Here is a 23673-nt window from a genome sequence, read left to right on the forward strand (position 1 = left end):
TCGCGTAATCATCTATGAAATAGGCATTTGACAGAACTCAAGAATTTTATGATGTATCTAACCTACTTTCAAAGTTTACAATGATTAATAGCAAATAGCATAATTACCCCAAGGGTCGTCAAGTAATTATGCTCTTTGGTAAATAGGCGTATAGTAATTTCAAATCAATTGGACAGAATGGATTATGTTGGACATAATGGATTATTATGGCCGGCAAAGGGCCCTTTGTGGTGGCAGCTTGGGCCCCCTGGAAAATCTGGGGTGGGCATTTGCCTACCCCTGACCCCCTCCCCCCCCCAAATGGCGCCTCTGTCGCTACCCAGAACAATCCATAGACAATTTCTCTTGAAAATATCTAGCAAATCTTCATCCACTTTTCAGAGCCCCCATTCTTCCAAGCGATATTTGATTACTGTCATCATTTTTGCTTCCATTATTCTAATCTTGGTTTGCAGACTTATCTTCCTATTCTTACAAAACTTTTTTTTAAATGTAAAAAAAAAAACATCTTGAGTCTTGGCTATTCTGCTTTTAACATCTTCCTTGCGAACGTCCCCTTTTTATCTTTTATATTCCTAGCCTTAGTGACTTAGTCTTTTTAATATTTATTTTCAAACTTGTTCTAGGACCTCGAACTCACAAAACCTCTAAAAGTTCACTCATTTTGCTCACATTTCATCTAGGATACATAAACCATCAGAATAATCTAAGTTCATGAGATTTTTTCCTCTCTATTTGATAACATGGTCTCCTGTCACCCTTCCGGAACTTCTTAAGACAAAATCCATAAAAATAATCGATATAAAGGGGGATACCATACAAGGATAAAACCTTTACTAAAGTTCTTCTATCAACATAATCAAATGCTTGCTCATAATCTATAAAACTGAGGACTACAACTTAGTCTAAAGCATCTCTCAGTCTAAAAATTATCATATTACTAAGTGATTGGCCACCTATAGAGACCAGACTAATGCCTCCATAATTGCAACACTCACTCTTATCACCTTTCTTATAAATTGGTTTAATTAAAATCACTAGGTATTTCCCCTTTTTCAAAAATCATATTTATAATATTCAGTCACTTATTTCTAACCTTAGATCCACCGTATTTACGAAACTCATTTACCACACTATCAGCACCTGGAGCCTCATTAATTTGTTTTATCTTTTTAGTACTTTCGCTTATTCTTCCTAACAAAACAAATGTTCCTTCACATCTAAGGTATAACAAACATTTTCATTTTCTTCTATATCGTTTCCTGCAACTCTATCTCGGTTTAACACTTTCTCAGAATGCTCTACCCATATCTATTTAACTCTTTCTTTGTCATTAACTGTAACCCTGTTCCTATCTTTAGCTGGGACAAATCCAGATTGAGAACTCCTCTCAATTTATTAATACGTCAGTGCAATATTGTATCAACATGCTGTCAAGCTGTGTCAACCCGATCCTCAGCAATTTTATTCAGGGCATCCAATTCAAACCTCTTAAGACACATTTTAACGCTTTCTCCACTTTCTTTGCATTCTTTTTGTTTTCATATGATCTATCACTCAGATAATTCTTGTACAGTACCCTTCTCCTCTTTATTAAACATAACGCCTTTTCACTAGTATTCCAAGCTGCAGTCCTAACTTTCTTCGCTAAGACACCATCAGCAACTTCACAAACTATTTTCCTTAAATTATTCCATTCAACTTCCATCTTGTCAAATTTAAACTTTTCAGTTTATTATTCAACTATTCCTAAAAATTTCTTTCGAATTCTCGTCCTGGATTCCACTACCATCATAACTTCCTGGGAGGTAGTTAACCTTCCGAAATTTCAGCTTCAAATTAACACTAGACATTACCAGATGTTGATGTTTACTTTTACCATCAATGACATTATTCCCATATATCCTAGGACCATGTATTGATCCTGCCAGTCTGCAATATACCTTACAAAATGGGAGTAGTGGCCGCTTGTATTCATGGCATTGTTTCGGCGTGAAATAGCAACTGGCATGCATTCCCAAGAATTTTCTTGTCGCCCGGGAATTCTGATAACGTCATATTCGTAGGCTTGTCTTACTCATTGAAGGTTTTCACCGAGATAAAATACATACATTGTTCCCAGAAAATGTTAAGACTATCCTAAAAGTTTTTAACTGGATATGAGGGACTAGCAGCACCAATAGCACATTGGGATAGGACTGACTTTAAACAAACAGAGGGGATACGAAGAGCTAGTGGATCCAATAGTAAGTTGGAATAAGGCTGACTTTAAAGTCATTGCAGGGATACTACTGGCAGTAAGATGGGTTTGATATGCCACGAGATGGTTTAGATGCAGGCCGGTTCAGCAACCTAGGGAAAGGGAGCTGGTTTTGAAGTCCCGCGGGATGGTTCTGATACCCCAGGGGATGGTTTTAATGTCCTGCCAGATGGGCTTTATGCCTTGTGGGATGGTTTTAATGCACCTGTGGGTATAAGAGATAAGCACTACCTAACCCATCCAAAATGCCCTATGAATATTCAGTATTTAATAAAATATACCTACAACGTAGATTTTAACTGAGCCTAATTTTCTAGATTTACTGACAGGTATAAACCGCTTGAACGTAATTTGACCTTTAATATAGTATTTAAGGCCATTGCTTATTGAACAGAACGTAAACTCTAGTGTCATCGTTACACATACTAAGAATCATGACTCATTCTAAGAAACTGAAAAAAAAAAATGAACCTACCCGTAGGTTCTGATCCTCTCCCCTAACCTCCTTAGAAGGGTTAAACCTGTTTGTGGCCAGGGTCATATTTATTATTTGCGTTCACTTTTCTCAAATTGAGACTAAACGTGCAAACTAATGCATATAAATTGCAATAACATCAAATTATAATAAATTGCATTACACGTCTATTATGTAAGTGTTTTCTTAACCTGTATATATAATGAAGTTACCAAACACTACCAGCTGAACAATCCCGATTTCGCCCTAGAACTATGCGCACTAGTTTATATGGATTTATTTACAGTTACTGGAATGTTGATATTGCATTCACAACGCCATAGCCTTATTCTCAGAATTACATAAAAAAAAAACTAGTTTTTTTAACTGAAAGTAAGGAGCGACATTAAAACTTTTACTCCGTATATGAAATGGGTTGTCCCCTCCGCAATGCCTTGCTCTTTACGCTAAAGTTTTTAATTGTTTTAAAAAGCAGAATTGTGGCAAAGAGTCAAACTTTAGCTTAAAGAGCAAGAGATTGCGGAGGGGACAACCCATTTCATATACGGAGTAATTTCTGTTCATTTTAAGTTTTAATGTCGCTCCAAACGAACAAACAGTTCGTTACCACGAACTGTTTGATAAACGCCATAGCGGTACCTTAGTAAAGAGCCATACGAATTCAATATTTTTTTCTCTGGCCACTTCTTATGGAAGAGGTGATCGAAAAAACTTAGGAGAAGGCCTTTTCGATTGATTTTGATGGTTTCAGGTACGCCATAATTTGGGCAGCAAAAATGTAAAAAAATTGTATTTGGTCTCTAGGGGAAAAATTGATCTTTTGATTTCAAAGGTTTTGCTTTAAAATTGAAAAACATTCTTTTATATCAAGAACTTTGCAAACCAACACTGGTGCTTGCGTTCTGTTTGCCTATAATGAGTTGAGAAACATGCCAATTGAGCCCTCTCCCAAGTTTCACCTTGAACGTGAGAGTTCATGTTCCCCCTCGCTTTTCACGTTGAGCCCCCTCTCCTCCCAGTACATTATGAGCCATAGAATTATATAGACTCTTTCCAGGTTCTAGACTCAGCATCCAGAAAGGGGGCTGCACCGAGGTGCAGAAAGGATGGATGTACAAGCTTCAGAAAACTGAAGCCCAAGTTGAGTAGTATTGCTTTGAGCATGCATAGGGTGACCATTTACAGGAACAAATCAAACAGTTCGTGGTAACGAACTGTAGTAAGGAGCGACCCGGCTCAATAGTAACCGAAACTCTATAAAAATTGAATTTTGATACCAATAGCTACATCAAAAGAATCACATTTTAATGCTGATTTTAAATATATAAGTTTCATCAAGTTTAGTCTTACCCATCAAAAGTTACGAGCCTGAGAAAATTTGCCTTTTTTAAGAAAATTTAATCCCTACTGTAGAAGTTTCAAGCTTCTATCTACAAAAATGTGGATTTTTGTATTTTTTGCCAAAAGAAAAATCACGGGTGCGTGTCTATTTTTTTTGTTTGTTTTGTTTTTTTTTCAGGGGTCATCGTATCGACCAAGTGGTCCTAGAATGTCGCAAGAGGGCTCATTCTAACGGAAATGAAAAGTTCTAGTGCCCTTTTTAAGTGACCAAAAAAATTGGAGGGCATCTAGGCCCCATTTGATGCTTTTTGATGCTTATTTCAAATATATAAGTTTCATCAAGATTAGTCTTACCCAACAAAAGTTACGAGCCTGAGTAAAATTTGCCTCATTTAAAATGGAGGGAAACACCTCCTAAGAGTCATACAACGTTAACGAAAATCACACCATCAGATTCAGCGTATCAGAGAACCTTTTTGTAGAAGTTTCAAGCTCCTATCTACAAAAATCTACAAAAGACAGATCACGGATTCGTGTTTATTTGTTTTTTTTTTCGGAAATTAAAAGTTCTAGTGCCTTTTTTAAGTGACTAAAAAATTGGAGGGCACCTAGGCCCCCTCCCACGCTCATTTTTTCCCCAAAGTCACCAAATCAAAATTCTGAGATAGCTATTCTGTTTACCTTAGCCGAAAAATTTAATAAATATGTTTTTGGGGAAAACCTACTCCCCCATAGTCCCCATGGTAGGGGCTGCAAGTTACAAACTTTGACCTGTGTTTACATATAGTAATGGTTATTGGAAAGTGTACATACACATTCAGGGGGATTTTTATGGTTGGGGGAGGGGGTTTGAGGGGAGGATTTTTAGATATTTAGAAGGACATAAAGTAATGGCTATTGGGAAGTGTACAGACGTTTTCAGGGGGAATTTTTTGGGTTCAGGAGGGGGGAGAAGTTGATGGGAGGGGGGTTACGTGGGAGGATCTTTCCATGGAGGAATTTGTCATGGGGGAAGAGAATTTCAATGAAGGGGGCGCAGGATTTTCTAGCATTATTTAAAAAAAAAACAATGAAAAATAAATATGAAAAGTTTTTTCAACTGAAAGTAAGGAGCAGCAATAAAACTTAAAAAGAACAGAAATTATTACGCATATGAGGGGTTTACCTCCTTGTTTATACCACACTCCATACGCTAAAGTATATTCAGTAATTTCAACTATTTATTCTACGGACTTTGTGATTCAGGGGTCATTCTCTAGGAAATGGGACAAAATTTCATTTTTAGTGTAAAGAACAAGGTATTGACGAGGGGGTGAACCCCCTCATATACGCAATAAAAAAAATACGAATATGGAAGTTCGTTACATAATTTAATTCGTAAGTTATATATCGTTTTTACTAAAGAAAACGTCCGTAAGAAATTAAAAGTTTAAGAATTAAAAGCAATTAAAAGTTTACCATTTTAAAAAGCAGAGTTAAGAGAAACAGTCAAACTTTAGCGTAAAGGGGGGGGGGGGGGCGTTGAGGAGGGAAAGCCCTTTTCATATACGGAGTAATTTCTGTTCGTTTGAATATCACTCCTTACTTTTAGTTAAAAAAAAACTTGTTGTTTTTATTTAATCATACAAAGAGCTATCTTTTTTAGTTTAAAGCTAGTTTAGGCATTTGAGTACCGCCTCGTTGGCAAAAGGCGAATACTGCTTGACGAATGAAAAAATGTAAAGCAACATTGACACCGTGCCAAAAAAAAATCCCTAACCAAGGCTAATTTTCATATTGACACATTTCCTAAGAATAATTTTGGAAAGCCGGTTTGACTGTCTGCAATCGGTTATAATTAGCTTTGTCAAAATGAGTAATAGACATTCACAAATTTTATGCCATTTATTTATTCATTATATTTATAATATATTTCATAAAATGTATGTTTCATTGTTAATATTATTATTGTTGCTTACTGATGATATGATTACTCTTTCTTTGCTTTTTTTAAGATTCCATTTAGCGTTTTCTGAAATCAGTATTTCTTTATTTTTTTATGAACCAATTTCGAGTTTTTACCTTTATTTAATTAACTTTTTTTTTTGAATAAGCAATCTAATGGTAAAACTTTTAACTCTATTAAGAAGTTTCCTTCAGAAGAGTCGTTTGTCTACAGTATTACAAATATAAGATTTTAGAAAAGATGTCCAGAAGAGGTTGAATAAGAAGCACCAAAATTGTCATTGCTAATTAAACCATTTTTAAAATATATTTGCAAACAAGGGAACTTTAATGTCAACTTTTGCTGCAAATTTCAACTATAAACATGGACGTTTCTTATATTTATTTTATTCATTTTTATTTGACAATTCCATTAATTAAATATTTTAATAAATAATTTGCAAATATGTTTCCCATGGATTTTGCTATGCGTCACTGTTGGTTCAACCGTTTTAAAACTTATATGAAATGTCCTGTTGCAAATAGTAAATGACATCTCCCTTTCTTTTAAATCCAAATTTTCAAAATTATTTTATTGGCTACAAATTTGTAACCATGTTTCAAAATGTCCTTGCTCTTATTAATAATGATGGACTTAAAGGTCTTCAAATTTTGAAATTCCTGCTTTAACATTTCATAGTCTTCTATCTGCGACCGACTTATTAAAAATCCAACAGATTAGCTAAAAATGCCATTTCTACAACCTTTACTGAGGTTAGGAGCATTTTAATTACTGCATGCACTTAAAATGGAATTTATGCGAAAAACAATTTTGTTTGGTTCTTAGAATGCACTAATCAGCAAAAAAAACAACCCAAGTTACACAAAACTAAAGAAGAAAAACAAATATCATACAAACTGTTTCATTGGTTGTCAGAGAGGATTGAAAAATAGGAAAATTACGGAACTGGTTAAAGAAATGAAATTGTAGCCATCTTAAATCGCTGAGCTTACGGACGCACTTATTTTGATTTAATAATTTAAAGAATATGTAGCAGTTCAGCTATCCCAATCCTGAGACCACATGTGCATGCATTAAAATCAGTTAAAAAGTAAAGATAGCCCGTTCCTTCCTTAAGTCTTCAATAGGACATGTTTCTCTAAGCAATAACGAAGAAAAGCTACTATTTAGCAAGGACATTGCTCGCTTGAATTAAAAAACGTTACAGAATACATGAGAGAGAAAGAAAGGCTTTTATTTTAAAAACGTTTTTCACAGCGCGTGGCGCCGAATTAGCGCTTTACGTCAGGTATTACAGTCAGATAAAACTTGTCAAATAAAAAAAAAGGAAAACACAGACACAGACACACAGTGTCAGACAGACACTTGTCAGCTTACGCTATATGGCGTTCATATTTTTTCCCGATACTAGCGCCAGTTACCACTCTTACAAGTCATCCATACTCTTTGCAGTGGTCCTCCTAGCACCAAAGTCACTATTCACGGTGAGCAATTCGTGTAGATCAATCAGTTCGTTTACCTACGGAGTGTGCTGACATCAAGAATTGGATTCTCAAAAAGTCATCGTATAAAACGACTCCGCATGCTTGAAGCCCTAGCGCTCCATTTGGAAAAATAAATACCTGTCCATAAAGCTGAAGATACAAGATTATCGTGCTTTACTTATTCTGGCTGTGGGACACCTGTACGGAGTGAAAAAATAACCCTACAATTCGGTGACAAACACTAAATGGCGGCTTTCTAAACTAAATCACCACGAAAGCTTACTGGAATCGCTTGCCTATATTACGTATCGACCTAACGGCTATTGCCCTCTCTTAACTACTCTCAACCCATATGCAGACCATATTCCAACAGCTTCAATGTTTAGGACACCTCCAATGTATGTCCACAGCCCAACGGCCAAAAATAGACTTTGAAAAAAGAATACCTCCCGCCGAAGAGGACGACCTCCCAAGCATGGGCGGGAAAACTTTTTCAACCATCTTTCCCACTACTGCTGAGCACTGCGACAAAAAGGAGGGGATACAGAAAATACGGTCCATAATGCCATCAGAGAATAAGCCCCGAGTCAGCCAGCCTGGCCGGATGGGAGTTAAGTATATAAACAAGCAGTATTTTAATCAAACCTTCTAGTAAATTCACATTTAATTGTATCCTTAATTAAAAAATTTAAAAATGAATGTTAGCACGCAAATATTTTTCGGAAGTCTGATTCTCTTTCACTCAAAAATCTCACGATATATCACCAACTTTCTGATGGCTTTCAAACAGTATCCTACACCTTTTTATCAACTTTTTTATTAATTTGCCCCCCCCCCCCCCTTCAATAAAAACGAATATCTATGCACATGGCTGCTTCTATCACAGCTCAAATAGAGGACAAATGAGAAAGAAGTGTCTCACATTGTTTTTACACAATATATATTATACAGTGTATACACTGTAATACAGTGTATATCACAGTGTATACTGTAAAAAAATAATATAGAGCATAGAAATGAAGTTTGACTGAGGGGTGAAAAAATACTTGACTGGCAAAATACTAATCATTACTCGGTTTAGGTTTGAAGGTTTCTGTGCAAGTTTAAGTATACTTTTTATCTGCTCTCCTATGGTTTTCAAACAGTTCGTGGTAACGAACTGTAGTAAGGAGCGACCCGGCTCAATAGTAAACGAAACTCTAAATAACGGAATTTTGATGCTAAAATATACATCAAAAGAATCGGATTTTCATGCTGATTTCAAGTATATAAGTTTCATCACATTTGGTCTTTGTCACCAAAAGTTACGAGCCTGAGAAAATTTGTCTTATTTTAGAAAATAGGGGAAAACACCCCCTAAAAGTCACAGAATCTTAACGAAAATCACACCATCGCATCAGAAAACCCTATAGCAAAATTTTCAAGATCCTATCTACAAAAATGTGGAATTTCGTATTTTTTGCCAGAAGACAAATCACGGGTGCGTGTTTATTTTATTTTATTTTTTTCCCAGGGGTCATCGTATCGACCAAGTGGTCCTAGAATATTGCAAGAGGGCTCATTCTAACGGAAATGAAAAGTTGACCAAAAAATTGGAGGGCACCTAGGCCCCCTCCCACGCTCATTTTTCTCAAAAGTCAGCAGATCAAAATTTTGAGATAGCCATTTTGTTCCGCATAGTCAAAAACCATAATAACTATGTCTTTGGGAACGACTTACTCCCCCACAGTCCCTGGGGGAGGGGCTGCAAGTTACAAACTTCGACCAGTGTTTACATATAATAATGGTTATTGGAAAGTGTACAGTCGTTTTCAGGGGATTTTTTTTTGGTTTTGGGGGTGGGGTTGAGGGGAGGGGGCTATGTAGGAGGAGCTTTCCTTGGAGAAATGTGACATGGGGGAAGAAAAATTCAATGAAAAGGGCGCAGGACTTTCTAAAATTACTATAAAAAAAAACAATGAAAAACTAAACATGGAAAAGTTTTTTCAATTGAAAGTAAGGAGTAGCATTGAAACTTAAAACGAACAGAGATAATTAAGCATATGAGGGGTTCTAAAAATACTTTAGCATAAAGAGTGAGGTATTTAGGAGGAGATAAATACCTCGCTCTTTATGCTATAGTATTTTTAGTAATTTCAACTATTTATTCTACGGCCTTTCTGATTCAGGGGTCATTCTTAAAGAATCGGCACAAAACTTACGATTTAGTTTAATGAGCGAGGTATTAATAAGGGTACAAACCCCCTCATATACATAATAAAAATTCAAGAATATAAAAGTTTGTTACGTAAGTTAATTCTTAAGTTACTTATATTTTTTACTAATAAAAAAATTTGTTAAAAATTAAAATTTATAGTTGCCTTTTTGTGTAACCAAAAAATTGCATGGCAACTAGGCCTTCTTCCCCATCCCTTATTTCTCAAAATCGTCTGATCAAACTAAGAGAATGCCATTTAGCCAAAAAAGGAATTAAATGTAAATTTCATTTTAATAATTTATGTATGGAGAGCCAAAATCAAACATGCATTAATTCAAAAACGTTCAGAAATTACATAAAAAAAAACTAGTTTTTCTAACTGAAAGTAAGGAGCGACATTAAAACTTAAAACGAACAGAAATTACTCCGTATATGAAATCGGTTGTCCCCTCCGCAATCCTTCGCTCTTTACGCTAAAGTTTGACTCTTTACCACAATTCTGCTTTTTCAAACAATTAAAAGCTTTAGCATAAAGAGCGAAGGATTGCGGTGGGGACAACCCATTTCATATACGGAGTAATTTCTGTTCGTTTTAAGTTTTAATGCCGCTCCTTACTTTCAGTTAGAAAAACTAGTTTTTTTAATGTAATTAATATATAAACCAAAGATGACAATTTTACTATCATTACAAGACTGACATTCCGTTATATTCATCAACCAAATGAAACTTCTGAAATTTTGTGTGCAGAGTTTTTCCGATTAAAAAATAAAAAATAATCATCCGATTCAAAATTAAAAAATAAAATAAAAAAGAAAGTAAACTTTCTTATTTTCTGAGCAAGGTTAGATTCTCCACCAAGGGAAATTCTAAAAATATATTAATTCTGTCTCTGTGAATGGAGAGATCGCTCTGAATTTGCATACAATTTTTTTTTTTATTTTTACAATTCATCTAGAAATAAAAAAGGGAGTGAAGAAATATTGGGTTTCGGACAAGCTTAGATTCATTCAGCATGAGATTTAGCTAACGACATATCTTTAGCTAACATCTGCAAACAATAAAATTTAGAGTTAGCTGTTAAATATATTTGTATTTTTTTAATTTACCTAATTCCAGCCAATCAGAGAGTTGTCAATCCTTAACTGTATAGAAAAAAAAACCTATATAGGAATTGATTTGTGTCTTAACTAGATATAAAGAGTAAATACGATAATTTTATTACAAATGGGCCTGACGTGCGCCTAGCATTAGCTATAATGTTGGAGTTTGGTGGATCTCGATGTTAGCTAAACATCATTGTCACTGAGGTTATATCAAAGCGATATACTACACGTAACAATCACCATAGAAGAGTAGATGACCTGCTGCTATCTATTATAATTCATCAATAATATGGCTAGCTTGAGTCAACCTTCAGGTTTAATCTATTTGAACATTTACGGAATTAGTTAAGGCCAGCCAATCAAAGAGCTAGATTATCCATCCTTGGATGAATAGAAAAAAATTCTACAGGAGTAGAAGCATGCGGCGGAAAATCCAAAAGTATAATTCTTTAAAGTAGTTGAAAATAGTTCAACTGAAAGGGGGGAAACACCCCCTAAAAGTCATACGATCTTAACGAAAATCACACCATCAGATTCAGCGTATCAGAGAACCCTATTGTAGAAGTTTCAAGCCCCTATCTACGAAAATGTGGAATTTCGCGTTTTTTGCCAATAGACAAATCACGGATGCGTGTTTATTTGCTTTTTTTTCCAGGGGTATTCGTATCGACTCAGTGGTCCTAGAATTTCGCAACAGGGCTCATTTTAAAGGAAATTAAAAGTTCTAGTGCCCTTTTTAAGTGACCGAAAAAATTGGAGGGCACCTAGGCCCCCTCTCACGCTCATGTTTCCCCCAAAGTCACCGGATCAAAATTCTGAGATAGCCATTTTATTCACTATAGTCGAAAAACCTAATACCTATGTCTTTGGGGACGACTTACTCCCCCGCAGTCCCTGTGGGAGGGGCTGCAATTTACAAACTTTGACCTCTGTTTACATATAGTAATGGTTACTGGGAAGTTTACAGACGTTTTCAGGGGGATTTTTTTGCTTGGGGGGAGAGTTGAGGGGAGGGGTTACGTGGGAGGATCTTTCCATGGAGGAACTTCTCATGGGAGAAGATACTTTCAATGGAGGGGGCGCAGGATTTTCTAGCATTATTTGAAAAAACAATGAAAAAATAAATATGAAAAGTTATTTCTACTGAAAGTGAGGAGCAGCATTAAAACTGAAAATGAACAGACATTATAACGCAGATGAGGGGTTTACCTCCTCGTAATACCTCGCTCTTTACGCTAAAGTATTTTTAGTAATTACAACTACTTATGCTACGGCCTTTGTGATTCAGGGGTCATTCTTAAGGAATTGGGACAAAATTTAAGCTTTAATGTAAAGAGCGAGGTATCGACGAGGGGCGAGCCCCCTCATATACGCAATAAAAATATACAAATACAGAAGTTCGCTACGTGAGTTAATTCGTAAGTTACGTATATTTTTTACTTATGAAAACGTTCGTAAAAAATTTAAAGCTAATGCCTTTTTAAGTAATCAAAAAATTGGAGGGCAACTAGGCCTCCTCCCTCGCTAATTTTTTCTCAAAATCTTCCGATTAAAACTATGAAAAAGTCATTTAGCCAAAAAAAAAAAAAAAAAAAAAAAAAAAAATGCAAATTTCGTTTTAATTATTTATGTGCGGAGACCAAGATAAAAACATGCATTAATTCAAAAACGTCCAGAAATTAAACAAAAAAAAAACAAGTTTTTTAAATGAAAGTAAGGAGCGACATTAAAACTTAAAACGAACAGAAATATCTCCGTATATGAAAGGGGCTTTTCCTCCTTAACGCCCCGCTCTTTACGCTAAAGTTTTTACTGTTTTAAAAAGTAGAATTAAGAGAAAGAGTCAAACTTTAGCGTAAAGATCGGGGCGTTGAGGAGGAAAAGCCCCTTTCATATACGGAGTAATTTCTGTTCGTTTTAAGTTTTAATGTCACTCCTTACTTTCATTTAAAAAAGCTTTTTTTTTGTTTAATTGTAGTAAAAGCCAAGACAAATAGTCCAATTAAGTGAGAAGAAAAACATGGCATTAATTGTCTTTCCTTCATTGCCGTTGTTATCATCTCCCACTTATGCTACACCTCTCATGCATATCACTCCATTAGAGTCAACCAGTTGGAGGGTCTCCCCGGGGAACACACGCTGGTTCTATCAATATAATGGGAAATTTTCTTTTATAATTGAAAATTTTCTTATATACTTGAAAATTTTCAACCTGTCAACCTTGTTGGAGGTTCTAGCCGGCTCAATCACGCTGAGGGAGTCAATATATTTGCAAATTAGCAAATATATTTGTTAGTTGCAAATATATTTGCTAGTTGCAAATATATTTGCAACTAGCCACGGCTTGAAGGCATCCACGCTTTAAGCGGTGAATATGGGTATGAGAAAGACTAAATTGTTGGTAAATGCTTAGCGATTAATTACCCCATATTATTGAAGACCAAAGGACAAAAAAAGACGTATTTATTCAAAATAATATATTGTAGCAAAACAGCTTGGCAAATGCTTCAGAACATTGAGTAGATTTAGATAATAAAAATTTCAATTTGATCGCACACTCAAATTTATATAAGAAATGAAAAAAAAAATCAAACCTGATCTTTTATCTTCAATTTCTGCTCTTTCTCCCACTTGTCTCTGACTCCAAAATCCTTTTCAAACTTGGTAAATTCTTGGAGCTCCTTGTAATCTTTATTGAGCTCCTCATAATGGTTTTCAAGGAGCGAATACTCTTCTTGTATAGATTTAATACGACGAATAAGACTACGCATTTGGGCTCGTAGCTCTGATGCTGGAGTTCCTACAGATTTACTTAGAACACGGCTAACTGGAGTCTTCGCACTAAAATTGAAGTAAACTTCAATTTCAACTTCTCGAAATTCAGGCGAAAAAAAAATAAGGAATCCCTAAAGCCGCTTTAATGAACTGAAAATAATGTAAATTTAGGTTCCCCCCCCCAAAAAAAAATATCACGTAGTTCAGGAAATGAAAAACAAAATTTTCCTATAATCCATTCACCCTACTGAAAAAAAATTTGAATTTCAATGAAAAATTAAAGAACATCTTAAATTCAGGTAGTGAAAAACAAGGTATCCAGCGACTTTGCCAAATTGAAAACAATGTAAATTTAGGTGAAAAAATCACATAATTCAGGAAATGAAAAACAAGGTATTTCTAAGACCACTTCACCCTACTGAAAATAAATTGAATTTCGATTAAAAAATTAAAGAACATCTTGAAATTCAGGTAACAAAAAACAAGGTATCCAGCCACTTTACCAAACTGAAAAAAAAATCGAGTAAATTTAGGTGGAAAAAAAAAAATCGAGTAAATTTCAGATATTTGGTCAATGAAGAGCAAGGTATTCGTAAAGCCATTTTACTGAAAAGAAAACCATGAAAATTTGGGAGAAAACATGCGAAAAATCCCTTAAATTCAGGTAACGAAAATAAGACATCCGTAAAACCACTTTTCCAAAATAAAGTTAATTTAAGATATTCAGTAAAAAAAAAAAAAAAAAAAAAAAAAAAAAAAAAAAAAAAAAAAAAAAAAAAAAAAATCCTAAAGCCGATTCAGAAAACTGAAACATTATAACCTCATTATATATGTATTTTATATGTATAGTGTTTTTTATGACAAGAACTGCCGTTGATCGGCATGACCGTGTAAAGCGCTTCAAAATAAAATCGTTTTATTATTATTATTATTATCATTATTCCGTAAATCTGCGTAAATGAAAACGCAACAATCGATTACTGTGCTATTCATTGATGTTGTTAAAAAAAAAGAGAAAAGAATTCTTTGTTGCTTTGCCATTCTTTGGCTGCATATAAGTTAGCTTGGTACAGAAATGCAGCCCCGAACTCTTTGAAAAACTTAATTTCATTTTATTTAATTATCTTTTTCCTTGTGCCTATTTTATTGCACATCCTTGCAAGATTACTTTTTAACGCGCTGCTGAATGTCTTTGACATTTGATTTGTGCTAGCTTACTGTGCTACTAAAGAGACATTTAGGATCAAAAAAGATAAAAAGACGTTTTTAGTAGAAAGTTATTTTTTAATTCTTAAAATCTTTATTTCATTTTGTTTTATTTAATCATTTCTTTTTCTTTAGGGTGTCACTGTTTAGTAGCACACACTTGCAAGCTTAGTTTTTGGAACGCCACTGGTTATATTTCTATATTTGATTTGTAATAAATTAGTATTTTACTACTATCTATATTAATGTCCACTAAAATTACTAAAATTCCTTTACGACAATGGAACGCGAGCGAGTTAAACACTTATGATGTCAAATATGGTGCAATCCTTTGTATTAAACAGATCCTCCTTTCCCTCTTTTGGCAAAAGGACTTTGGGGTGCACTACAAAGAGACATTTAGCAAATAGCTATTTTGAAATTCTTAAAAACATTATTTCATTTTATCCCTTCTATTCATTTTTTTTTCTTTGTGCTGTCAGTGTTTGCAGCACACTTTAGTAGACTTTGATTTTGAAGTGCTTCTAATTAATTTTTAAATGTTGATTAGTAAAAGATTAGTACTGTACAGCTGTTTTACTATTTTCTGCAAAAATTACAAAAACCCCTTTGCAACAATGAAACGAGAGTAAAACACTTATGATGTCAAATAAGGTGTAAGTTAAACACTAATGATGTCAAATATGGTGTAATCCTTTGTATTAAACATATCATCATTTCCCTCTTTTGGAAAAAAGACTTTGGAGTGCACTACAAAGAGACATTTAGCAAATAGTTATTTTGAAATTCTTAAAAACATTATTTCATTTTATCCCTTCTATGCATTTTTTTCTTTGTGCTGTCAGTGTTTGCAGCACACTTTAGTAGACTTTGATTTTGAAGTGCTTCTAATTAATTTTTAAATGTTGATTAGTAAAAGATTAGTACTGTACAGCTGTTTTACTATTTTCTGCAAAAATTACAAAAACCCCTTTGCAACAATGAAACGAGAGTAAAACACTTATGATGTCAAATAAGGTGTAAGTTAAACACTAATGATGTCAAATATGGTGTAATCCTTTGTATTAAACATATCATCATTTCCCTCTTTTGGCAAAAAGACTTTGGGGTGCACAACAAAGAGACATTTAGCAAATAGTTATTTTGAAATTCTTAAAAACATTGTTTCATTTTATCTTTTCTATTCACTTTTATCTTTGTGCTGTCAGTATTTGTAGCACACATTTGTAGACTTTGATTTTGAAGTACTTCTAATTAATTTTTAAACGTTGATTTGTAAAGGATTAGTACTGTACAACTGTTTTTATTAGTTTCTACTAAAATTACTAAAATCCCTTTGCAAAAATGGAACGCGAGTTAAATACTTATGATTTCAAATATGGTGCAATCCTTTGTATTAAACATCTAATACTTTCCCGCATTTGCTAGAATGACGTTTGGGATGCCCTTCATAAAGAAATTTAGCAACAAGTTATTTTTTATTTAAAAATAAACTTCTTTCCATTTAGTTACTATACTTTTTTTCTTTCGGTTTTAATTGTTTAGTAACAAAAACCCGCGAGTTCAGTTTTTGGTGTGAAGTAGATTAATTTAATGGCTAATTTTGATTTGTAACACGTTATTGTACTACCTATACCTAGTATCTGGTACAATTACTAAAATCCTTACGGAGTAATGTACACCTGTAAAACATTTATGATGTAAATGTAGTGTAAATTCTTACAATATACAGAAATACTACTCTCTGTGTTTCACCAAAGTGAATTCTAGGATGTTCTACACAAAGAAAAAAATTTAGCAATATAGCACAGGTTCAAGAATCCTTGTGCAAAATTTAAACAATACGCAAGCCCTAAATTTACTATTGATAATATTCACTCACACGTATCAAAAATGTCAAACTTAAACTATTTAAGGATGCTGGTTTCTAATTCATATAAAATAGAGCTTCTAATTAGAGTTAAGAATTGGGAAAAAGCCACACCTGTTGAATTAGGGCCAGTTAAAAGATAGAAAACATCTGTCTAGGGAGGGTCAGATACTGAACTACGGCCAGGAACTCGGGGGATAGTCAAAATAGCTTTGACCAAATACTAATCTACAGGGGCGTATCTCCAGCATTTTATTGGGGTGGGGTGGTGGGTAAGAGGGGTTCATATATATAGTCAAGGGGCATGGGCTACATAAGAAAATTTGCCAAATTATAGTGGGGAAGAATACCCAAGTACTAAAAACAGTAATTCTGTATGGCAACCATGTTTTGGGTTGTTTCAGAACTCAATCACCGCTAATGGTAATCAACTATTTGCTGTTATTTGCATTCCAAGACAATAGACAACAAAAACTTATTGGCAAATTGTAGTACAATAATTGCAAAACCGAATACAATGTTTAGGTATTACAAGCATTCTAGAGGTAAAGCCTGTTGTTATATACCATTTTAGTATGAAGATAATAAAAAATAATGATCGTCATCATTAATAATGATGATTATCATCTTTTATAACTTGAATTCTCAGTCTAACAAAAATTCTTACGAGTTATTCAAATGTTAAAAAATATAAAATAAATTAAAGTAGATAGTAGTAGAGGACTACGACGGGATTTAGCAGGTAATTATAATACGAACAAAAACAAATTCCTTCCATTCTTACGTTCTTGTGCTTTCATTAAACTCCCATAAATATCACCAAAAACCATCAAAATTTCAGCTTAACGAACTGAATGTATTACCACTTTAAAATCAAATAGTTGTGGGCATCAAGCCATGGCTAATTGTAGAAAAAGCCAAGACAGATACTCCGGTTAAGTGAGAGGCAAATCTGGCATTAATCTCCCCCTTATTAGGATTGTATAAAAATGATGTTAGTTCATTTGTTAATAGATAAGTCTATTTATTATCCGTCCATCCGTCATTCCTAGGGCAGTAGAACTAAGGTAAATAGTCATCGAGCTAAGATAGTCATATAATCCATTGTTTTCCAAGTGTTTGGTTAAATGGCACGGATAAACGGCGGGAGTAAGTGTGCCTCTCTTATTGGATTAATACTTGTTTGTTAGCTTTTAGCAAGGCACGCCCCCCTAGAGTCTCAGGCAGGTTCAGAAAGAATTTAAAATTGACATAGGACATAGGATTGCCTGGAACGAGAGGTATCTCGGCTACCCTGGCAACAGACACGCTAGCAAACAGTCTTATGCCACATGTTAGCTCACGCTAAAATTACAACTTACTCATGAAAAACTTAGTAAGAAAAAATAATTTTTACAGAGGGTATGAAATATTCTATTTTAACCATAAAAAAATAACATATTGGAAAAATACCTAGGAGTATCTGTTGGATTTTCGGTAAAACTTGTTTGAACTGACATGTCCATTTTCCCCATATCTTTGTTGTAACTATGTCGTCCCCTATCCTGCATATCCTTAGGAGTCAGAATCAGTGACTTATCTTCGTCTTCTTCCAGTAAACACTCCAATTGGAACTGCCGACTATCAAATGCTTTAAAAAAGAACGTATCAAACAGACCTGTCATGTATATGAATTAATGAATTAAACTTTATTAACCCAAAACACACAATGGTGTCAAAATGGAGCATACAAGGAAAAAAAAAGAAGGAAATAAAAAGCAACTTCAACAAGGAAAAACACTTACAAAAAAGCACTAAATAAACTATCTGTAAACATATTTCATTTAACTATTTCTCTTGAACCTAAAAGGCGTAAGTCAAGTTCCACTGAATTTCGGTGAGGACAGTCTGGTTATTCGTAGTAATCTATTAGAACAATTATTGCTGTAGATTAGTACGAGGGAATCAAGCTTCACTCGGTGAAAAGGGGCAGTTTTATTTTATCTCTTTACCCAGTCTCAATACTGGGGTATAAGACATCCATTGGGATGTCTTATAATTGGGATATAAATCCATTGGTGTACTTGTAACCAATTATCTCAGATTTCTCATTTAGAGACATCTTTTTGTATTAGACATCTCAGTACTTGTAGCACCATTCATGCGATTTTTTTTCCAAAATTAATGAAGGTCATAAACGAACTTCCCCAAAGTCATGATTTAATTAGATCGTTTTTTTACCCCAAAAATCGAAGAATTCGCTTATTACGAACAATCTTATTAAACAAACAATAATCACTGGGCAAAGATCTGTCCCCTGGTATGCAAATTATTATTGTTTTTTTCAAATTTAATGCGAAGTAATTAAGGATCTTAGAATAATTTAACAGCTATCAATGCAAGAATATCTTTCTGACAGAATCAACTGGTGTGCCAGCAAAAAATTTGCGCTTCGAAACTCCTCCTGCTGATCCTGAAGACTTTCAAACGACCAATTCATGACCTATCCAGATTGTTTTTTCACACCGAAAATGGTAGTATATAAATTTTTGAAAGAATGAAAGTGCCAACTTTCGAGAAAAAAAAATAAATATGCGTATTTACATGTATACAATTATTGCTAGTTTAATATATATGACGTTGAAGATATTCTCTCTGGAGGCTTATCTTGTTACATTGTATGTCTGCAAAACCATAGGCTTGTGTCTGGAGATTGACCTTGCTGAACATTTACTTACCCCCTTTACTACGAAATTTTCAAGGGTTCATCCACTTTTCACTTTACTTATTAGTTATACAAAATAAAAAAAATTATATTAAAATACAGGAAACAATGAGAAAGTTCCGTAACTCAAAATTGGCATGTTGTGGCCGTGTGAAGGTATAAAATCGTATCAATTCGGCTATGTTTAAAGCTTGTCAGTTACAAACTAGGATTTGACAAGTCTCATTTTTATACGTTCAGCTTTCAAGGTATCAACACACGTTGCTTTATTATAACGATGATCCGATAAATGAGAGTAAGGAACCGTTAACGTCGGAGCTCTTTCGAAGGATCAAAATCGAATAAATTTTCCCGACTCTTAAAAAGATCCCGGGGTGTGATCAAGCTTCTCTTTAAAACAAGAGCTAAGAGCCAAGAGATCATATGGTATGAGCTCTAGCAAAATTTTATAAATCAATAGATTAATTTAAAAGGAAAATAAGAGGCTTAATGCCGGTAAGGATTTAAAATAAGAGCTCTGAGTCAAAATGTCCTTCTAAATATCGAAATTCATTAAGATCCGATCACCCACTCGTATGTTATAAATACCTAATTTTTTCTAATTTTTCCTCTCCCTTTAGCCCCTCAGATGGTCGAATCTGGGAAAATGACTTTATCAAGTCAATTTGTGCAGCTCCCTGACACGCCTACCCATTTTCATCGTCCTAGCGCGTCCAGAAGCACCAAACTCGCCAAATCACTGAACACCTCCCCCCCCGCTCAACCAAAGAGAGCGAATCCAGTACGGTTCCGTCAATAACGTATCACGGACATTTACTTATTCTATCCACCAAGCTTCATCCCGATTCCTCCACTCCAAGTGTTTTCCAAGATTTCCCCCTCCAACTCCCCCCAATGTCAAAAGATCTGGTCAGGATTTTAAATAAGAGCTCTGAGACATGAATTCCTTCTATATATCAAATTTCATTAAGATCAGATCACATATTCGTAAAATAAAAATACCCCAATTTTCACGTTTTCCAAGAATTCCGGTTTCCCCCTCCAACTCCCACCAAAGTAACAGGATCTGGTCGGACTTTAAAATTAGAGCTTTAAAGCGCAAGGCCTTTCTAAATATCAAATTTCATTAACATCTGGTCACCCTTTCGTAAGTTACCAATACCTCAATTTTCAAAATTGAATCCGTTCCGTTTATGTCAATCACGTATCTAGGACTTGTGCTTATTTTTCCCACCAAGTTTTACCCCGATCTCTCCACTCTAAGTGTTTCCCAAGTTTTAGGTTTCCCCCTCCCAACTTCTCCCCCCATGTCACCAGATCAGGTCGGGATTTAAAATAAGAGATCTGAGACACGATATCCTTCTAAATATCAAATATCATTGAGATCTGATAACCAATTCGCAAGTTAAAAATACTTCATTTTTTTTAATTCTTCAGAACTAACCCCCCCCCCCCTCCAACTACCCCAAGAGAGCGGATCCGTTACGGTTATGTCAATCATTTATCTAGGACTTGTGCATATTTTTCCCACCAAGTTTCATCCCGATCCCTCCACTCTAGGTGTTTTCCAAGTTTTAGGTTTCCCCCTCCCAGCCCCCCCCCCCCAGTATCACCAGATCTGTTTAGGATTTAAAATAAGATCCCTGAGACACTATATCCTTCTAAATATCAAATTTCTTTGAGATCCGATCACCCGTTCGTAAGTTAAAAATACCTAATTTTTTCTAATTTTTCAGAATTAACCCAACCCCCCACTAACCCCAAAGAGAGCGGATCCGTTCCGGTTATGTCAATCATGTATCTAGGACTTGTGCTTATTTTTCCCTCCAAGTTTCATCCCGATCCCTCCACTCTAAGTGTTTTCCAAGTTTTAGGTTTCCCCCTCCCAACTCCCCCCTAGTGTCACCAGATCTGGTCGGGATTTAAAATAAGAGCTCTGAGACACGATATCCTTCTAAATATCAAATTTCATTGAGATCCGATTACCCGTTCGTAAGTTAAAAATACTTCAATTTTTCTATTTTTTTCCGAATTAACGGGCCCCCCACTCCCCCCCCCCCACATGGTCAAATCGGGAAAACAACTATTTCTAATTTAATCTCGTCCGGTCCCTGATACGCTTGCCAAATTTCATCGTCCTAGCTTACCTGGAAGTGCCTAAAGTAGCAAAACCGGGACCGACAGACCGACAGAATTTGCGATTGCTATATGTCACTTGGTTAATACCAAGTGCCATAAAAAGGGGGAAAAACATGCAAATATAAGATCATAATTCAACTCTCTAAGGCTGGATTATCGAGTGCGCGTGCTGTGACTTGCAAATATCACAAATACTAACAAATATAACTAGGTAGCACTAGATAGTACCTAAGTCTATTCTCGAAGAGATTTTGCCGAGATTTAGCTAGCGCTAATTTGAGCCAATTAGATTTCTGATGGGCTGAAACGTCTATGAAAAATTCTGATCGGCTCAAACTAGCGCTGGCTAAATTCCAGTGTGAGTAAAACCTAAACCCAAGCCAGAATTAAAGTGTATAACAGCACAAACTTGCACTAAAGGAGAAGATAAATTTTGCCTAGCAAAACTGCTAAAGACCTACATAGACAAAGATTGTTTTTAATGAGTATTCTTTTATTCTTTTTATGAAATTCTTTTTTTTTATTAATTTCGGAAAGAATACTGAATTCCTTTGAGCCAAATGCCACAAAAATACTGTAGGTTCATAAAGAACAATTCTTACGAGCTGATTAAAGTAATCTGAAAAGCAAATTTTGTATAAGAACTATTTAAGGGAACAAAGCAAATTTATTAGCAAACTTACCAGAAAATAATACTAAAGAAAGATAGAAAAGAAAATATAAAGATCTAAACAGTTAATAAGACCACATTGGCTAAGAATGACACCAGAGAAAATGTAGAACAAGGAAGAAAAATGGTGCTAATCATAGCTAGCGAAAAAAAGAAACTGCAATTAATCCAGCTGGGATCTCGCATAACCATCATAAGACCAAAAAAAAAGAATAAAAACCATAGGGGAAAGTTAACAGGAAAATACAAAAAGACAAATATTAAAAAAAAACTGGAGAAAAGGCAACTGAATACGTCTGGTGAGCCATTCAACATCCGGTTTTTCTTTCATTTGGCTTTTCACCGTTGCTTGACTTTTACTATTACTTTTCCTCCTTTTTCACTGGTTGTGATCTACCACGTTTTTATTCATTGTCTACGTCTTCTCGTTATATCATATGGTGATCCCTACATTTTCTCGTTATATCATAGGTTTCTACAAAATTCATCAAGCTATTCTTTTGAAACATAAGATTCCTAAAACGTACCAAAATACTGAGTAAAAACTACTACTACTACTAAGAACTCACTGCAGCACCAAGCCACCTGAGGTCAACAAAGCTACTCACGCTCCTCCCCATTCTAATCTATTTAAAGCCTCCCTCTTTACACCCTCCCGGGAAGTTCCCATTTCCCTTAAATCTTTATGATATCCTTCCACTCCAACAGCGAACGTCCCGCTATCCGTTTAGCGCCAGACGATTGGCCAAAAAGGACAATCTTCGATAATCTGCTGAGGCAAAAACTACATCGAAGTAAAAAACTACGATAGCGCAAATGAGCTTTAACAGCAAAAATACAAACACATAAACACTTACATTCTTCATGTAGAGAGGTGGGTGTTTGAATGTTCAAACTTCGATCCGCTCGTGGAAGCTCAAATGATAATCTCTTCAAATTCTTAGAAGAAGATGGACACCAGGTTTTTCGTCGATTTGCTCGTTCCAACTGCAAAACAAAGGCAAAATTCAAAAATTTAAATAACCAAGGTGACATGGACTGTGACAGGGGCAGAGATGTAGGATCGGCCAGAAATTTCTCCTGGATTTCGAGAAATTGTTTATCATTCTGGACGGGGGGGGGGGGGGGTCTCGAACCTTCCCCTATAAAAACATCATAGATCGATTAAAAAAATTAGAAAATATAATTTACCATGCACTTCTTATGATATATATATATATGCGTGAGAATGTGTCTGTGTTTATCTGCCTGCACTGCTTCCAATACACACAAAAATCCAAAAATACGCATATAAAAATCTTATTTATATATAAATCCGAAAGTATTATTTGAACTTTTAGCTTTAATTTGTCTTTTGTTTGTATTTCCTTGTATTTTCTCTTAGGTTAGGCTTAGAAGAAGTTTAAAAATGGCCATGCTGAGATTGCTGGATGATCAAAACAGTTCGTGGTAACGAACTGTAAGCAAGGAGCGACCAGGGCTAGTAGTACCCCAAACACTGAG

At 34.9% G+C, this 23673-nt stretch overlaps 1 protein-coding gene across 1 annotated transcript in view; it reads right to left on the minus strand.

The window, feature by feature from the left end:
- LOC136028854 (centromere-associated protein E-like) overlaps window positions 1-23673 on the minus strand; it is a 96631-nt gene that overhangs the window by 19492 nt on the left and 53466 nt on the right. Inside the window, exons 11-13 of the mRNA XM_065706789.1 lie at window positions 23028-23157; window positions 18110-18287; window positions 13401-13647 (exon numbers count right to left, since the gene is read on the minus strand). Coding sequence (XP_065562861.1) covers window positions 13401-13647; window positions 18110-18287; window positions 23028-23157 — 555 coding nt within the window. The remainder of the gene's footprint in view (window positions 1-13400; window positions 13648-18109; window positions 18288-23027; window positions 23158-23673) is intronic.

The sequence above is a fragment of the Artemia franciscana genome, chromosome 7, assembly GCF_032884065.1.
Source record: "Artemia franciscana chromosome 7, ASM3288406v1, whole genome shotgun sequence".
Lineage (NCBI taxonomy): Eukaryota > Metazoa > Arthropoda > Branchiopoda > Anostraca > Artemiidae > Artemia > Artemia franciscana.